The sequence below is a fragment of the Lepidochelys kempii genome, chromosome 3 (genome assembly GCF_965140265.1).
Source record: "Lepidochelys kempii isolate rLepKem1 chromosome 3, rLepKem1.hap2, whole genome shotgun sequence".
Lineage (NCBI taxonomy): Eukaryota > Metazoa > Chordata > Testudines > Cheloniidae > Lepidochelys > Lepidochelys kempii.
The window spans coordinates 17,568,721-17,596,074 of NC_133258.1; the positions used below are offsets into that span (position 1 = coordinate 17,568,721).

General features: G+C 43.4%; 2 protein-coding genes across 18 annotated transcripts in view; one reads left to right on the forward strand and one right to left on the reverse strand.

Moving 5' to 3' along the window:
* Window positions 1–16,141, forward strand: part of ITSN2 (intersectin 2) — a 122,054-nt gene extending 105,913 nt beyond the window's left edge. For 10 of the 11 annotated variants that reach the window (XM_073335823.1, XM_073335822.1, XM_073335829.1 and 7 more), the window contains 10 exons: window positions 1,670–1,776; window positions 3,743–3,926; window positions 5,161–5,259; window positions 5,461–5,628; window positions 6,407–6,619; window positions 7,600–7,721; window positions 11,015–11,097; window positions 11,407–11,490; window positions 11,907–12,080; window positions 13,630–16,141. In XM_073335823.1, coding sequence (XP_073191924.1) covers window positions 1,670–1,776; window positions 3,743–3,926; window positions 5,161–5,259; window positions 5,461–5,628; window positions 6,407–6,619; window positions 7,600–7,721; window positions 11,015–11,097; window positions 11,407–11,490; window positions 11,907–12,080; window positions 13,630–13,787 — 1,392 coding nt within the window. In that variant the 3' untranslated portion in view covers window positions 13,788–16,141. Of the gene's footprint in view, window positions 1–1,669; window positions 1,777–3,742; window positions 3,927–5,160; window positions 5,260–5,460; window positions 5,629–6,406; window positions 6,620–7,599; window positions 7,722–11,014; window positions 11,098–11,406; window positions 11,491–11,906; window positions 12,081–13,629 lie in introns of those variants that run through there. The other variant, XM_073335831.1, reaches the window with a different exon arrangement.
* The window catches only part of FAM228B (family with sequence similarity 228 member B), a 28,581-nt gene continuing 15,891 nt past the window's right edge, over window positions 14,665–27,354 (reverse strand). For 3 of the 7 annotated variants that reach the window (XR_012157904.1, XR_012157901.1, XR_012157903.1), the window contains 3 exons: window positions 26,509–26,706; window positions 20,108–20,777; window positions 19,530–19,600 (listed from right to left, as the gene is read on the reverse strand). Coding sequence is in view for 2 of the 7 variants with exons in the window: in XM_073335834.1 (XP_073191935.1) it covers window positions 16,407–16,512; window positions 18,261–18,405; window positions 18,522–18,609; window positions 19,523–19,600; window positions 26,509–26,706 (615 nt within the window). In the remaining 5 variants the exon portion in view is untranslated. Of the gene's footprint in view, window positions 16,513–18,260; window positions 18,406–18,521; window positions 18,610–19,522; window positions 19,601–20,103; window positions 20,778–26,508; window positions 26,707–27,354 lie in introns of those variants that run through there. The other 4 variants (XM_073335834.1, XM_073335835.1, XR_012157902.1 and 1 more) reach the window with 4 other exon arrangements.

The window sequence follows — 27,354 nt, forward strand, 5'->3', positions numbered from 1 at the left end:
CCTGCTCTGGGCAGGGGGTTGGACTAGATGGCCTCCAGAGGTCCCTTCCAACTCTGTTATTCTATGATTCTATGATTCTAACTGAACTTCTGAATCTCTAGAGGTTCACCCATCACTAGTTAGGGCCTCTTTGAGCCCCTTCACCATGGCAATGCTCTTAGTAGGGGAGTATTCTTTTGTGGTGGTTTTCTTTAATTTGTCTATTCAGATTTTTCAAATTGCACCCATTTAGGGTTCTAGATGCATGTACAATACACTGTATAAGTACCGGTACATATCAAACAGTGGTCAGGATGGCACAATAGCAATATTGAAATCCTCCTAATTCTTTCCCTCAGGAGTTATCTGGGACGTTGTGTGTGCCCCAAAGAGTGAGCTCATGCTCTGACATTCTAAGGCGTTAGCAAGTTCCAGAGTCTAGGGCCAACTACTTACAGTGCCCTGCCCCAGTCCTCTGACAAACCCCTCCAGGACTGTAAATTCAAATGTTGATTTCAACTACACAAAGAGACATGATATCTTAAGGTACATTGGGCTCAAGCCAACAAAGAGCTTTATAGATCAAGAGCTTTTTGCTTTCTTCCTCTACTTTCTTCCAATCCACTTGCTTTCCCTCCTCCATCTCTTGTAGAATTAATCTGTTGCTGCATGGTATAAATTCTCATTGGGTAATGGTTCTTTCCAATTCTTATCTATCTTCTGTGTGCTTCTTCCCTACCAGTTCTCGCTGTACTGCATCTAGGATCCTTTAATTCTTCTGAATGTTACACAATGAGAAAGCAATGTTTGCTCCCCGGCAGTCTCTCTAATTATAGCATTATGGCAGGTGTCACCAGGAGGTGCTGCTGCATGTAGTCTTCCAAATTATTTTTTCTTAGTGTGTGAGCAAAAGTTAAGTCTTAGGAAGCCATGCTGTGGTGATGACAGTTTGGGCTATGCAAAGTTCTGTGTAAAAGTGGTGGGTTCTTGGACAGGAGCTGTGCAAGCACCAGCAGAGTATACTCTCCTGTCTGGGCTCTGATTAAACTAAATTCTTGAAGCAAGGATGGTTTGTGGTTAGGGCGATAGCCTAGGACCTGGAAGAGCTGGGCTCAGTTCCCAGCTCCGCCATAAACCTCCGGTGTGACCATATGGAGCCATATAAGTACTTACGAGAGAGATCTAGATAGGCAGAGTTTCCCTCTGGAAACCAGGCATTGGTGTTGGGCTGAGCTTCTTGAAAGAAGGTCTTCACATGCATGCTAGTTGACTGTCACTGTTCCGGGACTGGCTGTATATGTGTAAATAAAATAAGTTATGTTTGAGTATATCCAGACTCTGCCTCACTGATTTTTTTTGCCATGGTGAAGCCCATCTGCAGGGCCCTGACACCTGCTACCACTTAGCAAAGAGGTGATGCTGGTGTCAGAATGCAATACTGCTTTGGAAGAAGGGGCAACCATAGGAACACACAGGAAGCATCTGTAGGAAGTGACCTGGAAAAAAATTCCATTAAAGAGCTTGCGTGTCTGCAGTGATTCTCAGGAGAAATGAATGGGTGGATACCACAAAGTTCTGAATGCATCAGTGCATTAAGTTTCAGACCATTAATAATTTAAGAAAAGACAGCTGGCCATGTTCTGCTTTCTCTGTGTTTGAAGTTGCTCACATGTCTGTTCTTTGACTGTAGGTTTTCCAGAAACGAATGGCTGAATCAGGCTGTCTCACAGAAGAAGAAATGGGATTGATCTTTGTTAACTGGAAGGAGCTCATAATGTCTAATACAAAGTTACTTAAGTGAGTACAGCTAGCATGTGTGCCTCCTAAAAGAGAGCCCACTAATGTCTAAGCTTTCCCCAAAATGATAATGTATTCTCCCAATCCACTCGGCAGGAACTGGTTTTCTTGTAAGGCGTGGTCGACACTAGAAAATTAGGTTGGCATAATACGTCAATCAGGGATGTGAAAAATCCACAACCCTGAGCGGCATAGTTATGCCAACCCAAGTTCTCGTGTGGATGGTGCTAGGTCAATGGAAGAAGTCCTCCATCGACCTAACTACCGCCTCTCGGGCAGGTGAATTACCTGCGCCGACAGGAGAATCCCTCCTATCACCGTAGGTAGTGTCTACACTGAAGCGCTACAGCAGCGCAGCTGTGCCTCTGTAGCATTTTAAGTGTAGACAGGCCCTCAGTGTTTCTGCTCCTGCCTCAGAGGCTCGTTCACCTGCACATCCATCAATGTGATATATGCCATCATGTGCCAGCAATGCCCCTCTGCCATGGACATTGGTCAAACTGGACAGTCTCTACGTAAAAGAATAAATGGACACAAATCAGACGTCAAGAATTATAACATTCATAAACCAGTCAGAGAACACTTCAATCTCTCTGGTCACGCGATTACAGACATGAAAGTTGCGATATTACAACAAAAAAACTTCAAATCCAGACTCCAGTGAGAGACTGTTGAATTGGAATTCATTTGCAAATTGGATACAATTAACTTAGGCTTGAATAGAGACTGGGAGTGGCTAAGTCATTATGAAAGGTAACCTATTTCCCCTTGTTTTTTCCTACCCCCCCGCTCCCCCTGCCAGCCGTTCTTGTTAAACCCTGGATTTGTGCTGGAAATGGCCCACCTTGATTATCATACACACTGTAAGGAGAGTGATCACTTTAGATAAGCTATTACCAGCAGGAGAGTGGGGTGGGGGGAGGTATTTTTTCATGCTTTGTGTGTATAAAAAGATCTTCTACACTTTCCACAGTATGCATCCGATGAAGTGAGCTGTAGCTCACGAAAGCTTATGCTCAAATAAAGTTAGTCTCTAAGGTGCCACAAGTACTCCTTTTTTTTTTTTTGCTCCTGCTGATTATTTCCCACTTGATAATCCTGCGATGTCAATTCAGAGCATTTAAGTATAATGTCACAAAGAAAGGGTTATGAGAGGGAAAGGAACAAAGAACGGGAGCAGGTGAACTTTTAACGGAGGGCCTTAGAAATATAGAATATGTGAGGAAAATATATATATAACATGTTTTTCAGAGTTTTCTGAGAGTGAATTTTTGCAATGACAAACCTGTTAATTATTTACTATAAGGTGGGATGATGCTGTAGGCATGTGCGGGATTAAATCCGACTAGATCAGCATTTGTCAAACTGGACATCGGACCTAAAAGGTCAGACTGTTGTAGAAAGGTCTTGAGAGTGGCAGCTGCTGGCTGGGTGTCCAGCTCTGAAGGCAGTGCCACCGACAGCTGCAGCACAGAAGCCGCAGCACATGCTATGGCGGGAGGTGGGGGAAGTCACCACTTTTTGGGGGAGAGTGGTCATCACAACCAGAAATATTTTCAAAGGGGATTCCAGCAAAAAATATTTTGAGAACCCCTGGACTGGATGATCATGATGGTCCGTTCTTTGACCTTAAAGTCTATAAGTCTGTGGAGGCCAGTGGTTGCACTGTTTGTCCAAAAACGCCTTGAAGGGGAGGGAGTATTCCCATTGTTTCAGATATCACTTCCTCAGCAATCTACATCTGTTATTCAAATCTGTCAGTACAGCATGCAGTGCCAGCATTCAGTCAGATTTGTGATACATCTGAGGCCTAACAGTTCTGGAAGGGAGGTTTTTTTTCTGTAGGAACTCGATGATATTGAGTGGAATCAGGAATCCACCTGTCTGACAGATGGAAATTCTGAGACTCCAGGATTAGGCCACTTCTGCATTACAGAGTCAAACTGTGAAATTCTCTCCTCTGCAGAGCCCTGCGTGTGCGTAAGAAGACAGGAGGAGAAAAAATGCCGGTGCAGATGATGGGGGACATCCTGGCTGCCGAGCTCTCTCACATGCAGGCCTATATCAGATTCTGCAGTTGCCAGCTCAATGGAGCTGCATTGCTGCAACGGAAAACAGATGAAGAAACAGAGTTCAAAGAATTCTTAAAGGTATTCTATTCATATTGTATCCTGATTTCCTTTCCCTTGATGGCAGGGCACGTTCAAAAGCCTGTCCAACGAAAGGTTGACTTGACCAGAAAAATCCAGGACTTCAGAATCCTTCATGCATAGATAAAATCCTCTGCTTTCCTATGAATCTGATATGCGGATAGTGTTAACATTCAGTGACAGTTGCTGTAGAACGTGTTCTTCTTGTTCGCTTGCGAGTGTTTTATTCCATTTTCCATTTCACTGCTTTACATTAATCCAGCATAGTTGCTGCACCTTCAAAGTTACAGTGCTTGTGTTTGCCTTTTTTTCACGATTCATGCTAAAAAAGAGGTTGGAGTTGATTGATTTGGACTGCAAGGCTTTTAAACACCCCGTATAACTGGCAAAATCAATGAGCTGTTGCTGGATTGTTCTGTTTTGGACTGTGTGATTACTATAGGTGCAAGGACTTCACAAAAGTGAGACATGCACCATGAGGCTAACAGAGAGCATAACATTACATAAAATAACGAAGAGTAAGGAACTGCTCCTGCAGCTCTACTGATGAGTTGTCTTTGATGAAGGACAATCAGCAGCGAAGGGGAAAATACCAAAACATTTGACACAGAGTTTAGGTTTTTTTTTTTTTTAAACAAACTCTCCTGGATCCTTATGTAAAATAAAAACGAAGTCAGCTTTAAATTATAGGGTTTTGGTGACTACAGGAACTTCACTTTCCTGGCTTATGTTGGCAGAATGTCTCAGGTTTGTCTACACTGAAATTAACCACCAGTGGCAGGCTTGTGGCAGCTGACTGGAGCTCATGGGGCGGGGACTGTGCTGCTGTTTAATTGCAGTGTAAACGTTCAGGCTCAGGCTGCAGTCCTAGTTCTGGGACCCTCCCACCTCGCATGGTCCTAGAGCCTGGGCTCCAGCCCGAGCCTGAACATCTACACCTCAATTAAAGAGCCCCTTAGCCCAAGCCCTGGGACCCCGAGTCAGCTGGAATGGGCCAGACGCAGGTTTTTAATTGAAGTGTAGAGTAGACATACCCTCAGTAGAATGACAGTTCTATCATTCTTTGCCATTGGTTCTAAATGTAAATGCACTGTGATTTTTCACCTAGATCGGCTCTAGGATTTCTTGCAGTAACTGGGAAGATTCATTCCATTAGGCACTGTTCAGTGCAGTGATGCAAATAGTTACTTTTATTTCTTGATCAGTAATGCAATGTCTCTGGATTACACCATAGAAACTAGCCTCTGACCCTCGCTGTAAAGGAATGCCACTCTCCAGCTTCCTGCTGAAACCTATGCAGAGAATTACACGCTACCCTCTGCTCATAAAGAGCGTGAGTATCCTGGGTTTGTAAAATTCTGAATCTTGTAGCATTTTAAATTTGATTTTGGTATCAGTATAACTGCGGTTGCAAAACAGAGAAAGCATTGTTATGTAATAAGGATTTCCTTATAAGTGTATCACATCTGGCGCCTATCCTTACCTGGGTTTTATCTCTGTCTGTTTCTGTTTCCTCCCTTCTGATCCCAACCAGATTCTGGAGAATACCCCAGAAAACCACCCAGATCACAGTAATCTCAAGCTTGCCTTGGAACGCGCAGAGGAGCTGTGTTCTCAAGTTAATGAAGGCGTGCGTGAGAAAGAGAACTCAGACAGGCTGGAGTGGATACAGTCCCATGTACAGTGTGAAGGACTTGCTGAGGTAACTGGCTTAGCTAGTGCTTGGGTGGCTGGCATAGATAGGGGTGTAATGTAGAGCCTTTTAAAGTTAATTTACACAGAAACCAGGTAGGAAAAAATAAGTGGTGGTAGCATGTTCTGTCAGCTAACATCACCTGAGCTCTACCCACTTGTGATCTCAAAGGGAGATGCCACTCACTAGATTGTGTGAATATCCATAATATGATTATCCCTCACCTTTCTTGCCTGCTTTGAGCAGCAGTGAAATTGCTGACGCTTTAAACTTGTACCATTAAACTTCAGTTAATATTAACTGAAGCAATTTCCCACTCTTCAGATTTTGCTTAAGCTGCCAGCAAACTGAGGCAGATGTTCCTATGTGGTATTACTCTTTGTCCACATTTTTGAAGTTTTTCTTCACAACAGTAAGAGCCTAGAAACTATTTTTAAACTTAATTCTCGAGCACAAGATGGCAGCCACTAGGGAAAAGTTTCAGCTCACCAGCCCAGTCAGACTCCTGAATTTGTGGTCTTAAAGCCCTAAACTAATGTTTTTCGTTGAGAATAGGGCTGAAACCACTACAGATTATAGGGAAGTTGACTTCTCTTAAGACTTGCTAGGATTCTTTCCCATGTACTATAAACTACTGGGGGAAATACACAAGAATTCTGCCTGCATTAAACAAAGAAGGTAGGATTTTGAGGGTCATAACCAATAATCACTCCGAAGACAATCAGAAAACGATGTACATAATATCCAGCTGCTGCTGCTACTCACATATTGATTATATCTCTCTTAGCAACCGATTTTCAACTCCATTACAAACTGCCTGGGACCCCGAAAGCTCCTGCACAGCGGCAAGCTCTATAAAACAAAGAGCAATAAGGAACTATATGGCTTCCTCTTCAATGACTTCCTGCTCCTTACCTACATGGTCAAGCAGTTTGTTTCTTCAGGGTCAGATAAACTGTTCAGCCCCAAGTCCCACTCTCAGTTCAAAATGTATAAAATGGTGAGTGAATTAAAAAGCAAATTAGTAGTTCTTGATCTCTTAATAGGAATCCTGTTCTCTCTCTCTCTCTGTGGTGATACATTATCTAGTGCTGCTTGATTATTCACGGTTGTACTGAGTATTGCACAGTCTCGACTGTATTGGGTGTAATTTTCAGTCATTGGGACTGAACGTTGACTATGTGGGGATTTTCTCTCAGTGGACACACAACCCCTATTCAGGAAATGTGAGTATGCTGAAGAGAGAGCCCTCCTTGCATCAATTTTATAAAATCCTCTCTCTGCTTCATAGTCAAGTACCTCCACAGTACTCTGGCCAATCTGGTCAGAAACAGGAACCTGAGGTGAGGCTCTTAAATCCACATTAATATTCATTCATTCACTGATTTTTGAGGACAAGGTGCATGGTGCTCAGTGGTTTTGAAAATTAGGCCACTTGTTTAGAACCCTAAATGTTGACTTGTGAGCCTAACTTTAGTCCCCTGTACTTGAAAATGTGGGCCTCTGGGTCCAACCCCTGAATGCTTCCCAATGAGTGCTCACAGTGCTCCTGAAGGGGGTAGGCAAGTACGCTCATTTTCTGATGGAGGAAACCTAAGATGCTGAGAGGTTAAGTGGTTTGCTCAAAGCCACACACTAAGTCTGTGATAAAGTTGGGAGTAAAAAGCAGGAACTCCTGTTTCCCAGTCTTGCATTCATCCATGCTGTTTCACTGCTTATACAGCTCTTTCCTTTTCATAAAGCAGTTTTCTTAGGTAGCCAAGAGTGTGTTTTAGCCCTGTATTTGCTGGTTTATCTCTTAGTCCTAGAAAGAGTTTCTAAAATCTTTAAATATTGATCTCTCTGTTTTTCTGGTGTCCTGAGAGGGGTGTTCACTTTCTTTAGCAAAAGAAGATGTATTTAAATATCATAGTTTTGTTTCTGCTTATCATCACAGTGAGTTTGCCACAGCGAAGTTTGACTTTCCTGTATGTCTTTCAGCCTCTTTTCCTTAATGAAGTCCTAGTGAAATTGCCAACCGACCCTTCGAGTGATGATCCAGTTTTCCATATCTCCCACATTGACAGAGTCTACACGCTAAAAACAGACAATATTAATGAGAGGTGAGTACCAGACATGCTGAGCCTTTTGGGACCTCGGTGGGTGGAAGAAAAATGTGTTTAAGCCAGACACTCCAGTGGCTTGTTGCAGTTTAAGGGCAGCAGAACTTCTACCAGATTACTCCTCTGTACACTAATGTGGGAGTGCTTACACCGTGCAGAACTCACTTCAGACACACATGGACAAGCTGAAGGCATGGGGAAACTTTCTGTTGACTCACTGGGTGTTAGATAAGATCCATGGTGAGCGTTCAGCCAAGAGCTGGCTCCCTACCAAGTCTGTAAAGATTTGTCTGTCAATTCAGGGGGTTTCCTTCTGGACTCAGAACACACAGTGGACTTGTAAATAATTTTCTCACCTGCAAGTACACAGAGAGAGCCTGTTTTGCCCTCATCATACTAGTCTAAATCAGGATGAACTGCTTTGAAGTCAGTGGAGTTACAAGCTGGTGTAGGAGGGGGGGTCTTTGTAATAAGCCATCAGCTCTTCTTAGCTACATTTTTGTCTGCTGGAAGGCTGGTGTCTCAAAGGATAATCGGCTTGTTCCATGATCCCACTGAGTATTTAATATGAGCTAGCAGTTCATAATGGGGAAGCATTTTCACTTGGCAAAGAGACTGGAACAAGAAGCTGGAGGGAGGAGGACTGAGGTTGGATGAGGAGGACTGGCTGGGTCAGAAGACTCGGACAGGGATCAGAAGCCTCAGGAGTGAGACTGGGACTCAGGAAGGAAGGAGAATGAGACTGGGACAAGGATCTAAGGGTGGAGAAAAGACAGGACTGGGACAAGGACAGAGTCACGGAGTGACACTGACCATTTAAGAGGAAGTGTGATGTATTAGCTGTCTCCTAACTGGGCTTAAATAAGGTCACCTTTGCTCTATGGGGAGAAGATTTAGTAAGTTGGAGGCAGAGACAGCAGGAATCAGCCAGGAAAAGGGGCAGGTGAGAGTTGACAAATACCAGGATTATTGAGAGGACCCTGAAGGAACCAGTAGTTGGTTTCTGGGAGAAGGCAGGAGAGCAGCAAGAGGGGTTCGCTGGCTGACTTCCCAGATCCAGAGGGCTGAAAGGGACTGAAAGTCACAGCAGCAGAGGGAGGTGCCTCCTGATGTCTAAGCTGGAGAGCCGAAGCTGAGGGCCAGAGAGGGCTGAAGGCAGAGGAGCAGCAAAGTCACTTATCCGCTGGCATCTCCTTACCTGGAGAGCTGGAGCTGGGGAAACAGTGAGAGAGCCAGGGGGAGTAAGGGGTGCTTCCCTGGTGAGGATGATCTCCCACCAGAAAGGCTGTGGGGTTTGCTCTGGGAAGAGGAGGGTTGCACTCCAGTTGGAAGGGCTGGGGTGTCTGTCCTGGCTGAGGGACAGAAGAGGATGGACAGAGTCTGGGTGTGGCAGAAGACACTGGGATATGGTATTTGTTAGGTCAATGGATGAGGTGTATTTGATAGACCACTTGCACTGTGGTGCTACATGAACTATGTTTTGGGACCTACGTTTTGGATTGTTTGTGCAATCAATGTTTTGTAATAAACTAGCCACTAGGAGGGGTATTCTTGAGGCAAGAGACCCTGGTGTGGAGTTAGTGGGGACTCTGAAGAAGGGAAACTGAGGTGGTCTGCTACAGGAGCATGATCTAGGCTGGGGTTGCCCTCTAACAGACAGGTTTGAGGGGGGATGGGACAGAAGGGGTCAAGCTTTGCAGAGTAGGTAGAAGAATCTGTGCCCACAAGAGCACACTCCCTTCTAGAGCCTGGAATGGAACCCAAAATCCCTGAATCTCACCATATCTCTGCTGTCAGCAAATATCTGTGTAACCCACTGGCAGTGTGTGTCCAATTCCCTCTAGTGCTGTTCCACACAGAGGATGACAACTTATTACTGCTATCCGTAACGCCATTAGCTGAAGTGGAAGAGGCGTGTGTGATGGATCTAAAGGTTTCAACCCTACTGATGACCCATGTATCAATATGATGCCAGCTAATGGAATTCATTTTTTTCAGTTTGCTTTTTTCAAAACCTAGGAAATTAAACACAAAAATAATGTTAAAAGAAAATTGTTAAGGATGCAATGTCAACCACTCAAAAGTTAGAGGTCCTGAGGAAAAAGTAGTATGTGATCAAAAAGTTAAAGACCGTATCATAATGTAGAGTAGACAAACAAGGGGACTGACCTAAGGGTGCACAAGCAACCCTAACTGTGGCATTTCCTAACTCTTGAGTGCTTGACTTTGCAATCTTAATAACGTTTTTTTAACATAGTGGTTTTGTGTGTAATATCCCATGTATAGGCTACCCACATGTGCCAGTCTAATTTTTAGGTCATGTCCTTTTCCTGATGCATAATTAGCACAGGCTTCTCTTTGTCTAGACCAACATATTGCATAAAACTGAGACCCTTTGGAGAAGGTTTAAATTACACTAAAAACATTGTTCTCCATAAAACCGATTGCAAAATTCTCAGCCTCCATGAGATTCACGCCACTCATCTCTACACACCCCACATACCAGTACCAGAGCACACATACCAGCTAAGGAGAGGGCTGATGCCACTGCTCTGGGCTGTGTCGGGTAGGCAAGAGACCATTTTTCTGACGATTTCCCATGGTAGTTGGGGGCAATGGACCAAGCCTTTGCTAGGTCCCCTTACTCCAAAGATGGCCACAGAGGCACCTTCACAAAGCCCATAAAGGAGGGAGCACAGTCTAACCTTCGCTTTGTTAGACTCCAAGAGCTCAATCTAACTGGTATATCACTATGAAGCAGGTTCTCCAGTCTCATAATTGTTCTCATGGCTCTTCTCTGAACCCCTTCCAATTTATCAACATCCTTCTTGAATTGTGGGCACCACTATTCCAGCAGCAGTCGCACCAGTGCCAAATACAGAGGTAAAATAACCTCTCTACTTGTGCTTGAGATTCCTGTTTATGCATCTCAGGATCACATGAGCTTTTTTGGCCATGTCACACTGGGAGGTCATGTTCAGCTGATTATCTGCTACAACCCCTAAATCTTTTTCAGAGTCGCTGCTTCCCAGGACAGAGCCCCCGTCCTGTAAGGACTGGCTACAGTCTTTGTTCCTGGATGTATCCATTTACAGTTAGCCATAATTTTACATCAAATGAATAGATGATGGTGGGATCCTTGTGGTCAAGGAGACCTCAGATCAGCTCATCTCAAAAGAAGGGAACAAAAAAATGTGACTTGAATTAAAGACCGTGAGATTTATTAAGTGTTGCTGGAATAACAAGCAAGATTCTTGGCTCCAAAGTGACTCTGCAGGGATTAATTTTCACAGGACGGCCTGGGTCCAGAAGATCAAAGGAGCATCAGAGCAGTATATTGAAACTGAGAAGAAGAAACGGGAAAAAGCTTATCAAGGTACAAAATGTGGGCACTGGCCTAAAAGGGTGCAGTGCTCTCGTGTGCCTGGAAGGATTTCAGAGTCTTCTCTTGAGGAAGCAGCTTCCAAGGTGGTTGAGCTAATGTCCCTCTTCCAAATGATTAACTCTTGACTGGGAGTGTAGGTGCTATTGCATGGCTGAGTGTGTAACTCGTGTATTAATAGAAGGGGTCTCTACATATCAACTGACTACATCACTTGTTCCAAATGGGACAAATTAAAGTAATATTGTTGCCAGTTTTATTTGTACTGTCAAGCTGTTTATTAATTCTGATTTTCTTTTCCAGCACGCTCACAGAAGAGCTCAGGGATAGGACGCTTGATGGTACATGTGATTGAAGCTACAGAGCTGAAAGCCTGTAAACCTAATGGTAATAATTTAGGGGTGGAAGGCTAGTACATTCAGAGAGGCGGGTTAAGAGTTCATTGAGTCAGGCAAAAGTGCAGATTTCAGTGACAGGGGTGGCTCTCAGGGATGCAATGGGGTGACATCTTTCTGCTGTACTAGTGAATAAGTTGTTGCCTAATCCAAGCTTTTGGGATGGCAGCGCAGAATGCACCTTCAAAGAGCAGTCACAATAGGTGAGAGGTTTTTGTATTGGGCTGTACATTTGTGTAAATCCAGCCTCTGAGGAAGACTTTTACTTTGAAGAATAAGATGAAGAACAAGAGAAACGTGAGAGCGCCTTGGCTGTGGTCTGGCTCTTTTGTGTGTTCCTATTAATAAAGACTCTTCAGTACTAGATCTGCTTAGGGAAAAGCATTTCACCATTTGTCCTATGCTTAGGGAAAAGCAATCCGTATTGTGAAATCAGCATGGGATCGCAGAGCTATTCAACCAGGACGCTGCAGGACACTTTGAACCCTAAGTGGAACTTCAATTGTCAGTTCTTTATTAAGGACCTTTATCAGGATGTGCTGTGTATCACCATGTTTGACCGGGATCAGTTCTCACCTGATGGTAGGTATAAACATATTTTCAGGACATGGAGAATTCTCTGATCATTTTGATTGTGCTGCATGTTTTCCTCCCAAATAGCCACAAGGGCTTAACATGTGGTCCCACTCTGAGAAAAAGACACTTTCTTACTCAGTAGGTATGTTAGCCCTGCAAAGTCAACACAACTCTGGGTGATCAAGCTGGATTCTATTCGGTCTTGTCCATCAGCAACAGAAGTGTTTCTTTTCAGTCTGTTACACCTGTCTAAGTCCCTGGAGGAAAATGGGGCTGCAGAAGTGTCACTGAAGGCAGAATGTGTTCCCTTCATTGCTGGTTGTGATGCATGGGAAAGAAGTCAGCTTGAGTCTCAGATCCCAGGTTACATTGGCAGACCTGGCAGTTACAAAAACCATTTTTTTTACCTGTAAGCTGAGCACATTTGATATGGAAATCATTAACTCACAATAAACAGGGGACCTCCCAGTGACATTTCAAGGTAGAACCTTATTTTTATACATGCGGTACTACTGTGTACTATAGCAGTATGCATGAGATTGTCAGGATGAAAGCTGTATCCTTGTAAACACACCTGTAGGACTGTTGTTCAGAATCATCATTCCTCATGGAGAGAATAAAATACATAAATCTAATTAAAAGTGGCTGAGTTAAGGCAGTTAAACCCCTTGGTTTTCTTCTTGGCACGGCAACTGATTCATTGTGAAAACTAGGGTAAGTCACTTAGCTTCTGTCTCCATTTGTAAAATGAGAATATTTGTATTTGAAAGGGATGGTATTAGAAATGAACTGATGTTTGTGAAGCATTTTGAGATCCTTAGATCAAAGACATAAGTGGAAAGTATCACTTCTAATATTTTTTAGCTCTGTGCTTCTAGAACTCTTATCTAGCAAAAAGTCCCTTTCATCTTCTAAGTTGTGCAGGATGGTTATACTGGCTGAGCAGTAGGCTTGTGCTTGCTGAGGTGTTACTCTTTAGTATCGTTCTCTTACTTCCTATGACTGGGAGTTACTACACCCATAAAAATTCAAGCTTTATATGATAAATACATTAACAGTAATGGGAACAACTGAATTGCCTAACATAAGAACGTAAGAATGGCCATATTGGGTCAGACCAATGGTCCATCTAGCTCAATATTCTGTCTCCAACAGTGGCCAGTGCCAGATACATCAGAGGGATTGAACAGAACAGGGCAATTATCAAGTGATCCATACCCTGTTTTCCAGTCCCAGCTTCTGGCAGTCCTAGGCTTAGGGGCTCCCAGAACATGAGGTAATCTAAACTAATCTAGTCTACTATGGGAAGTAGTCATGGCTAGGGGATTCCAAGGAAAGTGCACTAGGCACTTTGAGAAACTCTTGAGCACTAGATGATGATCCAAGAAGTCCTTCTCAGCTCTGACATCTGTGATAGGTGTCCATTTCTCTTTATATTACATAGAGCTATTAAGCCATTCTAAATGCTTGTCTAATGTTAGTGCTTGCCTTGTTTGCTCAGGTTTTCTAATCTAAGATTTATAGCTAATGCTGTTCACTTACATTTGTTCAACAGATTTCTTGGGTCGTACTGAAGTTCCAGTAGCAAAAATCAGAACAGAACAGGAGAGCAAGGGACCTGCAACTAAACGTTTACTGCTGCATGAGGTTCCAACCGGGGAGGTTTGGGTCCGCTTTGATTTGCAGCTCTTTGAGCAGAAAACACTCCTTTAAGAAAATATTTTTATTTTAAAAGACAAAGCTGACAGCTTGGCCACCTCCACCAGAGCTGAAAGCATTTTACAACTCATTCATCGCTCCAAGCCAGTTACTGAGCAAGAATTCCTGTTGCATCATCACTCTTCCTAATTATCCGTTGTATATGATTTCTTTGCTGAGTCTTAAATTGCTGGTGATCTATGCAAATGCAAAATTTACTGTATATAAGATACTGTAGCTCAGTGCCTTTTTTTTATTATTAATATCGACATTTTTGTTGTGTTCAGATGCCAATGTTTCTGTTTTCAGGGCCATAAAAAGTATTAAATAGTATTTTGGCATCAAAATGTATGTATATATAATGTTACCACTTAGTATAGACTGAGGAATGGTTTAGTTGAAGGCTAGAATCATTCCATTTGAAATCTGAAAAGTGATATCCACTGGAATATTCCCTTCTCAGGGTGTTAATTATAGGGATTAAATGCTGAAGCCTTCGCATTTGCGGAGGCTCTAAAATGCTGTATGTTCTATAAAAAAAAAAAAAATCAAATGCAGTTCTTTACTTGAAACAGTTCTGCACTGAATAAGAAATTGCAACTTGATTTTTCTTTCTGGTTCGGTTGTATTAATCACTTCTGGCAGAGACAATGTGGTTAAAAAGAGTAAGTAGAAAAAATGATTTATTTTAAATACTGTGTGTGACCTACAATAATGTGGAAGAATATTTTTCAACTTTTAATTTTCCTAAATTATTTGTGTAAAATTACTTGGTTTTGCAGATCTCCGTGGGATGTGTATCTTAATGCTTTGTCATTGCCAACATGTACATACAGAGTGAAAAATATAAGTTTATTAATGTAATTTGTCTACATATATTTACTGATGCATATTGATTTTAAAAAAATATATTTTATTGTACAGGTGAATGGGAAATAATGGAAAGTAACTTACAAGGACTAAATTCAAGGAAAGACTATTAAAATGTAAATTTTGTTTGCCATGGGAACTGCTAGTCCAGTAGGGGTTTGTAGAACTGAAATTTGTTGCAAGCAAAATCTTCCTCCCCACATGAAAATCAGGACTGGTAAAAGGGGGTTTGTTTTTCAAAGTGTTTGACAAATAGTAACCATGTTATTGCATCCTGAATTTGCCTTGTGGACCTTTAAGCATTGCATTCAATTCCAGACAATGAATGAATTTGTATCCCACAGGTGCTACAATACCTAATAATGCCTAACAGAGTTTCAAACCTGATTACCAGCCTGAATACCCTTTCTTTGCTGGACTTAAGTCAGACCTAAGTTTTTAAGTCAGACTTAAGTTTTAACAGTTTTCTGTGGTTCAATTTTTCTAGTCCTAAATAATAAAAAAAAAATCTTGGCAGCTTTTGAGAGATTGTGTCTATCTAATTGATGGGAATCATGTTTGTTTTATACATCTTAAGGGGACAGCATTTTGTTGTGAGAAAATAAGGTGTGATTGCCAAACCTTTGCATTTTGTATTTAATTGCAGCCTACCCCTAGTGAGACAGGGGTAATGGCCCAATATTTTAAAGGTTTTGAAACTATTCAATTTGTAGAATATTGGCAGAAGTGAATACAGCTGGAATTGTAAGTACTGGTCTTCCAGAAATATGTGCCTTCTATTTCCATGCCTGGTGGTGGATAACTCAATCTTTCTAGGACCATTTGTTGCTAAAAGTCATCTCAGTTTGTGCACCTTATAAGTGTCCAGCAGAAAGTCTTTCAAAAGTGGCGTGATATTAGTAAGCAAACTTTATTTTATACTTCAGACGCATATGTTTGTTTTCACTTACAAAGTTTTAACAGTGAAGTAAATACCAGTTCAAACAGTTCCTTGAGAATGTTGTTTAACTACTACAGAAGCTACAGTTACCTGTCCCCCATCAAACTGAGGATGGCTGGCCAGGGGCACTTTGAGTTGCTCGTTATTCAGACAGGGGATTTGTTTTTGAGGTTCTCAAGGTGCCCCATCCTCAGAGTTCTGGCCTTCTGAAAAATAAACAAGATCTGGAACTAGTAAGTGAATGTTGATCTCCTTCAAGGTCATGAAAAGGACAACCCAGGGACCTGCTTTCCCTAACACGTTTTCACTGCACATTTTGATATCTGAAGTAAATCAGACCAGGAGTCGTAACAGACCACCTTATGTAGTAATGTGCAGATTCTAGAAATGTTTTTTCCTGTCTTGCTTGTTGTCTGTGTAGTTAGGCAGTCTCTGGGATTGTTAAAAAGACAGGCTATATAATGGCTGGGAAGGTAGGGAAAATGTTGGTGATTTATTTCTCTTTTCAATGCAAACGTTTCACAGCATTGCAATAAACTTCAGTGTTTTAGCATTGTCATCTGTCTCTATGCAGTGACATTTTAAAATGAAGCTCCTGCCATTTTACCTTTCTCAGATTTTTCGTCTGTACAGTATGGTTACTGGGGCTGGAAATCCACGTAGCGCAGAGTATTTTGCATTTTTTTGGGTTCTGTACTGTTATGCAATTGGCACTTCAGAAAGGAATGGTTAGCAACACGGTTTTATTGCATTTCATCAAGATAACTGGCAAGTGGTCAGTTCCTTTGCAGAAGTTCCTGGGCACACATCCCAAATCTAACTTTCTAGTAGATATACATCTCCTCTTTCCAAAGGGTGGGAGGACACGTGCGGTCAGCCCAGGCCTTGAAGTCCATGGTGCCAGCATTATGGTTTCTCTTCACACTTCGCCTTTAACAGAAATCAGATTGGTAACAGCCATTAACATTTTGTCACATACAAATGATTGCTCCAAATCAACAGTGCTTTGTGCTCCAGATCAACAGTGCTTCTGCTCCAGCTATTTACTGCACTGAGTCATTCTGGTAAATGTTCTCTTAACAGGAAAATTGGATACAGTGAATGAACCTGCCACTACCCACACATTCTTTCTAAACAGGATGCTGGAATAAGGCGTAGGTACAGTAACAGCCCATAGGACCGAGAGCGTGAACTGATGGGAGAAGTGCTGTGCTGCCCAGCCCAGTACCCAAGTCTCTATGGCCAGAGGAAGGTGACACTATCCCTAAATCAAAGGAAGTGAGGAGGGAAGAAGGGATGGGTGGCAGAGAACTGGGGAGAAGGCAGAAAAAGTGAGGAGTGGAAAGCAAACAGCGCAGAAACCAATCAAGTGAGATGCAGCAAGGGCTGAGCCTACATGAGAGTGTCACACAGGGAGGGGCTCCAGCCCAAAGAGGGTGGGGGAAGCCATTGTCCTAAAGGTTGCCCATGCAGACCCACACAGAGACCAGGAATAAAACCTCTCACTTGGTTCAGCTTTGCTATCATTGCACATAAGGGGCAGGTCTTTCCTTAAGAGGCCTGTGGTGAACCAGCACCAAGAGGGAGCTTCAAGAACTGAGTCAGAACCCTTCCTAAAAACTTCCTTTTCCACATATCTCAGCAGCTGTGCTGATCCACTCCCTTCTCCAGCACAAGGCTCCTCCCATGCTCTGCCAGCCCATGGAAGACTCTGTACTGATTCCCAGCCCACAGACTGGGAGCACTAAACTGTGGCATGATGAAGTTGGCATCCACCTCCTAGTATCTCAACACCCTTCTGCAGCCTGAGCTAGAATCCTAGAGGACACCCAGGTTCCACACCTCCTCCCGCTCAGGGTTAGCATTATTTGCTTTGGCCAGCACGTGCACCCATTACAAAGTTTTCAACGGATTATAGTTGAACTGTAATAATTCTCTTTGTTTTGCATCTTTCACTACAAAGACACTTATCAGCTGAACTTTAAACCATCTCCCCGCTTATGGCATTTTAAGCGTAACTGATGCTTTTCCTAGAGTGCCTGTGATATATTCTTAAAGCCTCCTGGCTCTGTGATGTAGTCTGTTAGTGCAGGATACCCTCACTGGGGACACAAGGGACAATGCATGGTTGGGGATGGGGGGTGCCAGAAGCAAAAACCTCAAAACTGTCAACATAATGATCAAATGTAAAACAAGCTGAGTGAGCAGCTGTAAATCAGACGCTTTGCTTTGCTCACGGAGGCCTGACGCTAGTCACAGCAGCAAAACTCTAGTTCTTTTAAGAGCTTTCAGACACATCCAGATGAAATCCTCATCTGACTGTGCATCCTCCGCTATCCTGAAGAGGCTAAATTGTAGGGTTGGCCTCCAGGCCTGGCCCAGAGCAATGTAAGAAATGACTCAGCATAACCCATCTCTGGTTCAGCGCTGCCAGGTGGGGCCATATGGAGAACCCTGCTGTTCCCACGCCACACTTGTTATGTAGATTCACACACCCCTTACTTCTCCAGGAGGCAATCCAGCCCCTTTCACCAGCACTAAATTCACACAAAACATACAGAAATAAGCAGACTCCTCCAGTAAAACCACCTGAATTTGCCCTTCCAAGTACTTTGCTCTATGACCAGACAGGGCTGGGGGTTCTTTTATTGTCACTCAGCAGATTTGTTGGACTTTACCTCTTCCTCTGATGAATCTCACTTTCTATGTATCCTGGGGGTATTTTCAGCCACTCAGCGGCATCCATCGTTTGCCGGCCTAAAGGAAGCAATGGCAACTTTGCCTTATATAGGTCGTTCATTTCTTTGGCTGAGTATATTCTTCCTGTGGGGAGTTGAACAATACCGAATGTGAACAGCAGCACTACTGCTAGCCAGAATGGCTCTCGTCAGTGTGTGAAACGCTTCCGCGAATTGAAGAATAGGGATGATATTAAGTACCTGTCTCACATTGCTGGATAAGCCCACCCTCAAGAAATCTTCCTTGTACCTCTTTTAACAGCGGATCGTGTAAAGGTGGAGTTGACACCTGTAATAAATGCAGTATTTCATACCCTGGCACCAAGAGAAGCACTTTAATTTGAGGGGTTTGGAGTGGCACAGACAAAAGTTACATCTCAAAACACCCTGTGAGTAGGGAGGTGTCATTAGCTCTACTTTATGGATGGGAAACTGAGACACAAACCAGTTAATAACCTGTTTTTCAGAGGTGTTAAGCAACCCAGCAATGCCATGGCAAATTGAGAAGACAGACAAAGCCTCAGTCTCCTGCGCTAAGCACCCTCTCATTACCTCTCCCATGTTCCAGGTGCTGTACACAAGTATGGCAGAGTCTTTACAGGCTGCCCAAAGCATTAGAAATGGGGGTGCTGCTATTGGACCCACTAACAGTATCCATATCTGTAGGCTACAGTCAACTACATCTGGAGCAATCAGGCTTTCTCTAGGAAATTAAATTCCCACCAGAAACAAGCCACATGAAATGTAGGATTATTCATCCAGCAAGTCAGCCCAACAAGATTCAGTATTACGTACAAAACATGCCTAGCCTACTGTGAGACACACCAAGCCTTAATCAAAAGACTTTAGCCCAGGTGACCTTTGTAAATTTGAGTACCATAAAAAAATAACCTTAAATAACCTATTTAAACTCACCCAGCTGACTACTGAGTTTAGTATGGAAGGAACAGGGAATTGCTCTCCTGCTTCCACTAAAATCAACTGTCAAATTCTCCTTGACTTCAACGGCAGCAGGACTGGGACCCAGTTTTGTAAACTAATGCAAGTGGAAACACCCTGAGCCAAACTGAATGACCATCTTGAGTATCACCAACCCTAAGAGCAACAAATCAGTAACAGCATGCGCTGGCTGCCTCATTAGCCATTAGACTTTTCTTGATCAGAGGGTGTACCTAAAGCCAAAAAGCAGCACTCGGCTGTACCTTCAAATAGGTGGGATGTGTATTCAGGAAGAGAGGGTCATACTCTGAAGCATCATAATCTTCCAAAGCCACCTTGCCCTGTGTGGGAAGCAAGCCATAGCTCAGGTCATGGTGCAGTGGCTGGAGTGTAGCAGGGCTGAGGCCTAGCTAGCACAGGTTACATGTACATTTACAGTGTCCTGTGGCTGGAGGAGTCTGTTATTGATGCAGCTCTAACTCCTCAGCAGCAGTTTCATGCCATCCCTTGCTTTGTATTTAATATTGATATCATAGTAGTGCATGGAGGCCTCAGATCAGGCTCAGCATTGTGCTAGGTGCTGTACAAACACGTACCCAGTGATGTGCCTGCCCTGGAGAGTTTACAGTCTTAATGGCTAATCCCACGTGGAAGCACAGGCATAGTTTATGACGTCTCTGCTACTCTCTAAAGCATTGGTGCACAAGCCCCTCCATGTCCCTGCCACGCTGTTGTGAAGTGCAGCAGAGCTCCCCTCCCCCCAGGCCTAACTCAGCAGTCCAGCCGGAGATGGAAGTGACATCCACCGCTGCTGAAGAGCTGAGAGGTTTGAAAAAATGGATACCGGCCTGGTGCAGCTGAGCAGACCCTTGTCTTCAGCCAACTGTGGCCTGATGGAAGCAGAGCTGCTTCTATCTTCGGGCCATGACTGGCCATGTCGCCATTCATCCGCTACCCATGGCTTTGGCTGTGGGACTGGCGGGAAGGGGGGAGGTGAAAGAGTGGGGAGTCAGAGGAAGGCTGGCTGGCGGGATGGGATGGGATGGGGGGAAGGAGAGGTGGAGATTGGAGAACCAATGGAGGGACAGGGAGAGGGGGAAATGTTGGCAGAGTCAGAGGGGGGAGGGAGGAGCAAAGCTGTGGGGAGAGAGCTGGCAGAGATCTGGGGAGAGGGAAAGACTGAGATGGGGGCACTTGGAAGGTCAGGGAGGGGAGAGACCGGAGGAAGAGAGGGGGAGGCTGGATGAAAGGGGGGAAGGGAGCGAGTGACTGATAGAAAGGAGGGAGAACAGAGGGATGGAACGGGCAAGAGGCAGGGACAAGTGGTGGGGGGGAAGAGGAGAGTGATAGAAGAGTGAAAGGGAAGGGAGGAAGCATGCGTGGGGTGCGAGAGGGCGGGGGAGCCTGGAGGAAGAAGTGGGAGAATGGAGGGAGATTGATGGAGATGGAGAGAGGCATCGGGTTGATGACAGAGGGGCAGTGAGGTGGGGCAGCAGGGGGGCCAGGAGAAGGGAAAGGCTAATGGCAGGGAGAGAAGGAGAAAAAGGCAGGAAGAAAGAAATGGACAAAAAGGGAGAAAACATCAGAACAAGAAAGCTTTAAGGTGAGCCAGCATCAGGGATTTTATCTACACCACAGAAATGTCTCAGTCCCTCAAAGTGATTCAAAAATGGACACAGTGAATGCAAATTAATGCCCCACTGCTCATACAGGGCCATGCACTCAGGTAACCAAGAATAGGGGATTTTAGAGGGTTCACAGCCACAGGTTGTAGAGTAGGGCTGAAGTCCCCAAATTCATGATACAAGAGGGGAGCTGGGCTTTTCACTGTGGAAAATGTGCCATGGATTCCCTGAGAACTAAAAGGAAGTGGTGAAACCAGCCGGCAGGGTCATGATATGTTGGCAGGTTATTTACATCATCTTAGCCAGAGCAATGGCTCAGGGGCCTCAGCTTTTCCACCACACTTGGTATTTCCCTTCCAAGGATCTCAGTGTTTTTACAAGACTCACACCCCCCACAAGGTAAAGCAGGTTATATAAGCCTCACTCCACCCACCACAGCCAGGCAGCCCCCTCTATAGCACAGTTTATAGGCATGGAGAATACTATACATAGCTGAAACTGTAGGGTGGAATTGCCTCACTTGGAATCTGGCTAAGTCACACTAGCTTTTATGAAAAAGGCCATGGTATCTTTAACAATCACAAGTGGCCAGGGTCTCATTCAGCAGCATGGCAATGGAGCTATAAGGACTCAGCAAGAAGAGTGCCACCAACCAAGTAATAAACACCACTTCCTGCAGCACTTGGGTGTTCCGTGGAGGAGTCCCATCCAAGTAGTGACCCAGCCCAGTTTGTGAGATCCTACTGGATCACATTCTGAGGTTGGCTGGCTGCAGACCTGAATATCGTATCTGCAGTATATCCTGAACCCAGAGGTTCTGAATCCCATGCCTTCAGTGAAAAGTCTGACCAAGCCCTTCATCCTTCCAAAATAAATAAATGGAGTTCCATGCTGTTTACTGTGTGGGATGTTCTGATTAAACCGTAGAAACGGAGGTTCTGTTTGCTCTGTGTGGACTTTTAAAGCTTCCATGTCACTTTTCATATGTATCTCAAACTCTATGACCAAAGTTTCACTACTGTAGCACAGTGTGCCTATTGCCTACTGCTCTCACACCCAGCTGGCTGCATTACCATGATGCTGTATGGGTAGAGCTCCTAAAAAACTTGTTTCCTTTGACTGAAAAGACATTTTATAAGTGTAAATGATTATTTCACCAGTGGTAGATGAAGTGACTGTTCTAACTGTTTTGTGCATCCAAGTTACGTAGGAAGGATGACTGGAAGGAACCCCCTAGATCATAAATTCCAGTATCCTGCTGTACAAGCAACCCGGTCATTTAATCCTGTTCATAAACTTCTCAAGCTGTGTCTTAATACTCATTGTTTGCCCCCACTACCCCTATTGGGAGGCTGCACCAGAACCTTCCTCCTCTGATGGTTAGACACCTTCTTCTAATTTCCAGCCTAAGTTTACTCATGGCCAGTTTATATCTGTTTGTTCTTGTGTCAACACTTTCCTTTATCTTAAATAGGTCTTTAACCTCCCTGGCATTTACCCACTTGATGTATTTATAGAGAGCAATCATATCCCCTCTGAGCCCTCATTTTGCTAGTCTAGATAAGCTAATCTCTTTTAGTCTCCTCTCATAAAGTATGCTCCCCATTCCCCTGATCATCCTAGGACTCCTTCTCTGCACCTATTCAAACTTATCTTTCTTGAACATGAGTGACCAGCCCTATACACATTATTCCAGACGAGAGTTTACCAATGCCTTGTACAATGCCATTAATATGGCTCTCTCTCTCTACTGGATTGCATTTTCCTTTCTTATGGCCACATTACGTTGGTGGCTCGTAGTCATCCTGTGACTGACTAATACACTCAGGTCTTTCTCTGCCTCTGTTGTTTCTAACTGATGAGGCCCCAATTTACAGCAGAAATTCTTATAGTCTCTAAATGCATTACATTGAACTTTGTACTTTTTAATTTCATCCCATTTCTATTACTCTGGTGATCTAGGTCATCCAATTCTTCCTGTACAATTTTGCAATACTCCTCTGTATTGACAATGCTTCCCAACTTTGTGGCATCAGCAAATTTCATTAGCGCACTCCTACTTCTTGTGCCAAGGTCATTAAAGCAAATATTAAACAAGATCGGTCTCAAGACCCACTGATGCTTGAGGAACTCTACTAGTAACCTCCCTCCGACCCAGTAGTTCTCCATGGCACGTGCACATCTTGAATACTGCATGCAGATGTGGTTACCCATCTCAAAAATATATATTGGAATTGGAAAAGATTCAGAAAAGGGCAACAAAAATGATTAGGGGTATGGAACAGCTTCCCTATTAGGAGAGATTAATAAAACTGGGACTTTTCATCTCGGAAAAGAGACTATTAAGGGGAGATATGATAGAGGTCTATAAAACGATGACTGGTGTGGAGAAAGTAAAAAAGAAAGTGTTATTTATTCCTTCTCATAACACAAGAACTAGGGGTCACCAAATGAAATAAATAGGCAGCAGGTTTAAAACAAACAAAAGGAAGTATTTTTTCACACAACTCACAGTCAGTCTGTGGAAGTTGCCAGAGGATGTTGTGAAGGCCAAGACAGGGTTCAAAAAAGAACTAGATGAGTTCATGGAGGATAGGTCCATCAATGGCTATTAGCCACGATGGGCAGGGATGGTGTCCCTAGTCTCTGTTTGCCAGAGGCTGGGAATGGGTGACAGAGGATGGATCACTTGATGATTACCTGTTCTATTCATTCCCTCCGGGGCTCCTGGCATTGGCCACTGTCGGAAGACAGGATATTGGGCTAGATGGTCTCCTTTCAGCCCAACCCATTGTTACCTCATTTTAGCCAGTTCCTTACCCATGTAGTATGCATCAAATGCTCTCCTGAAGACCAGACAGATTAGAGCTACTGCATGTCCTTGCTCTTTTAAAATAATTTATCTTACACAAGAAAGATATCTAGTTAGTGTGCACATCCTATCTTTGGGAAAACCATGTTGAATTTTATTCCATTTACCTCCATATCTTTAATTACTCTTTCCTTCAGAATTTGTTCTAAAACCTTGCATACTTATTGAGGTCAGACTAACTGGTCTATAGTTGACAATTTTCCCTTTTCGCCCTTTCTTTAATATAAGTATTACATATGCTATTCTCCAGTCATATGGTACCATCCCAGATTTGATAGGTTTATTAAAAATCCTCGCTATCAGATTAGCAATCTCATGTGCCAGTTTTTTTAAGTATTCTGGGATGGAGATTATCCAATTCCTCTGATATGAGCGCAGTAAACTCTTATGAGTTTTGCTTTCATCTCTCATGTGTTAATTTCCATTTCTATACACTTATTCCCATCAGCCATTCTACCTTATGGCTCTATATTATCATTTGGTGCCATATGTGTATTATCCTTAATCTCCACCCTATCCTCGCTGCACAGAGGCCCCATTTCTTCCTCTCTTGTTCTCTTTTCATTTCTATGTCCGAAGAATCTTTCATTATTTGTATTAATTCCTTTAGCAAGCTCTAACTCAGCTTGCTTTTTGGCTATTCTCACTTTATCCCTACACTTTGATCAGCAAGACATAAGTTTCTTTTTTGATCAATCCTGTCTTCATTCTTTTTAGGGTCTTTGCTTACTCTTAATATCCTTTTTGAGGTGATTACTCATCCAGTTAGGTCTGGAGTGCTGCCCTACATGTTTTTTCCCCTTGCTTGGAACTCAAATTCCAAATAGTTTTTGCACCTTTGACTTTAAGAAAGTCCAAGCCTTCTCCATATTTAAATCCTGAGCTCTTCAGTCCAGTTGACTTTACTAATTATGTTTCTTAAAGTCTCTTGAGAAACCTTAGTTACTGACCTGTTTTTGATGATCCTTCCTTTTAATTTAAACTGACTTAATTTGTGATCACTTGATCCAAGGTTATATTCTACAGCCAACTCTTCTATGATGTTCTCAGTACTTAACCAAAATTAAGTCTAAAACAGCATCACTTCTTGTTGGTTCAGTAACTGTTTGGTGAAGAAATCTGTCATTTACTACATTCAGTTCATGAACCACAGAATGAATTTAACAGTTTTCTGTTAAGAGACACTAAAGTGTAACTGAGTAACAGCCGTGTTAGTCTGTATTCGCAAAAAGAAAAGGAGTACTTGTGGCACCTTAGAGACTAACCAATTTATTTGAGCATGAGCTTTCGTGAGCTACAGCTCACTTCATCGGATGCATACCGTGGAAACTGCAGCAGACTTTATACACACACAGAGATCATGAAACAATACCTCCTCCCACCCCACTGTCCTGCTGGTAATAGCTTATCTAAAGTGATCATCAAGTTGGGCCATTTCCTGCACAAATCCAGGTTCTCTCACCCTCCGCCCCCTCACACACAAACTCACTATCCTGCTGGTAATAGCTCATCCAAAGTGACCACTCTCCCTACAATGTGTTTTCTCACCCTCCACCCCCCCACACACAAACTCACTCTCCTGCCTGTAGGGAGAGTGGTCACTTTGGATGAGCTATTACCAGCAGGATAGTGAGTTTGTGTGTGTGTGTTTTTTGGAAGGGGGTGAGGGGGTGAGAGAACCTGGATTTGTGCAGGAAATGGTCCACCTTGATTATCATGCACATTGTGTAGAGAGTTGTCACTTTGGATGGGCTATTACCAGCAGGAGAGTGAGTTTGTGTGTGGGGGGGTGGAGGGTGAGAAAACCTGGATTTGTGCTGGAAATGGCCCAACTTGATGATCACTTTAGATAAGCTATTACCAGCAGGACAGTGGGGTGGGAGGAGGTATTGTTTCATGATCTCTGTGTGTATATAAAGTCTGCTGCAGTTTCCACGGTATGCATCCGATGAAGTGAGCTGTAGCTCACGAAAGCTCATGCTCAAATAAATTGGTTAGTCTCTAAGGTGCCACAAGTACTCCTTTTCTTAAAGTGTAACTCTCACAGCAGCTATCCTGTGTGTTCAAAGCGCCCACTAGCAGTGTCAAATTTACAAAAGAATTATATTTTCTACCCTGAGCATAATTAGTTTTGAGTATTAAGCCATTCGAAACAAGGCACCTAAGTCACTGAGTGTTTTTAAAGCCCTGTGCAACCCTAAAGTAATTGGTAATGTCACTCTATCTATAATTAAGATATTACATTGGCACTGCCTCAGCCTGTGGTCCTACTGCTTCGCAGAACAGATAGAGCACAGAAGTGAGTGCTTCCCCACGCTGCTCTGACAATATGCTGCAAAACCACCCTGGAAAAAACTCTGGAGGGGTGAGAGTATAGTTCAGTCTCTGTTGACCCATTCAGTCCTTGACCTCTTCTGGGGAGGATTGTTTAGCACATGGTTTTCACGCTAAACATTTCACACCCCACTAAGCAAAACCCACCATTTTCTCATTACAGCAAATCCAGTTTGGAATCATTTCATATGTATCTGGTACACTGGACAATCCAATCATTCAGATTTTTTTTACCATATTACCTTAATACAATAGTGATTAGTTTAAACCACAATTATGTTGTTAGCAAGAAAAAAAGATCAGTTACAAACAAGACTAATGCAGATCCCCAGGGTGTGCCACAGTGCGTCAGCAATGGGTGGTTTTGCCGGCAACCCTCAATGTGCAACCCATACAATGATAAAATCATTATGGATACCTTCTTATTACAGTAGTTTAAATATAGAGAGAGCTGCTTTCGTTTCCTTTCCTCTATTTCTTCACTTGACTGGCTGTCAACTTTGTCCTCAATTTTCTGCAGCAACGGCTCTGAAACACACTCCAGCCATTTCTTGTACTGGATCTCCTTCTTTCTCAGCTCTAAGAAATCTCTGTGTTTCAAATACTTGTCCACCTCCTACATGACAGAGAGGCAGAGGATATTAATGTATTTAGGTAACCTAGTAAGCACTCATCTTTCAGAGCTATCGGAAGTCTATACAGAAAACAGAATCCAAATGTGGTGGGATGAATGGAAGGGTAGGTGGAAATGGGCAGTTAAGTGACCAAACAGAAAGACCCAATATAAATGTTGATCTTCTAAGCAAGGGACTGGTTGTAAGCCCATTTTTAGGGTCCCATCTTCAATGCAACCTCCTTTCAGAGGCCTGTGTGGTGGCCTAGCAAAAGGGGAAAAGGGTGGTGCTAAATAGGCTGTGAATCCATAGCAAATTCAGCATTAAGCAGAGCACTAATTTACCATAAACTTTTAATCTCTTTCCCAGAGCATCAGGCCACATGGCGTATGGGGCTGCAGGGCAACGTGAGGTGCAAGAGACTGTGATGTAGCACAGAAGGGAAAAGCCAGAAAATATGGGGGCAAGTGAATACAGAGAGAAGCGGTGGGGGACAGGTGAACTGTGGGCAGGGACATGGAAGAATGCCCAACCTGGATAGTTAGGGCTAGGGGATAAAATGTCAGCACCCAAATCCAAAGAGCTAGAATAGGGTGAGCTAAGTCCTCTCTGAGCAGTGAACAGGGAGGCCTGTATTTTTGTATGCTTAT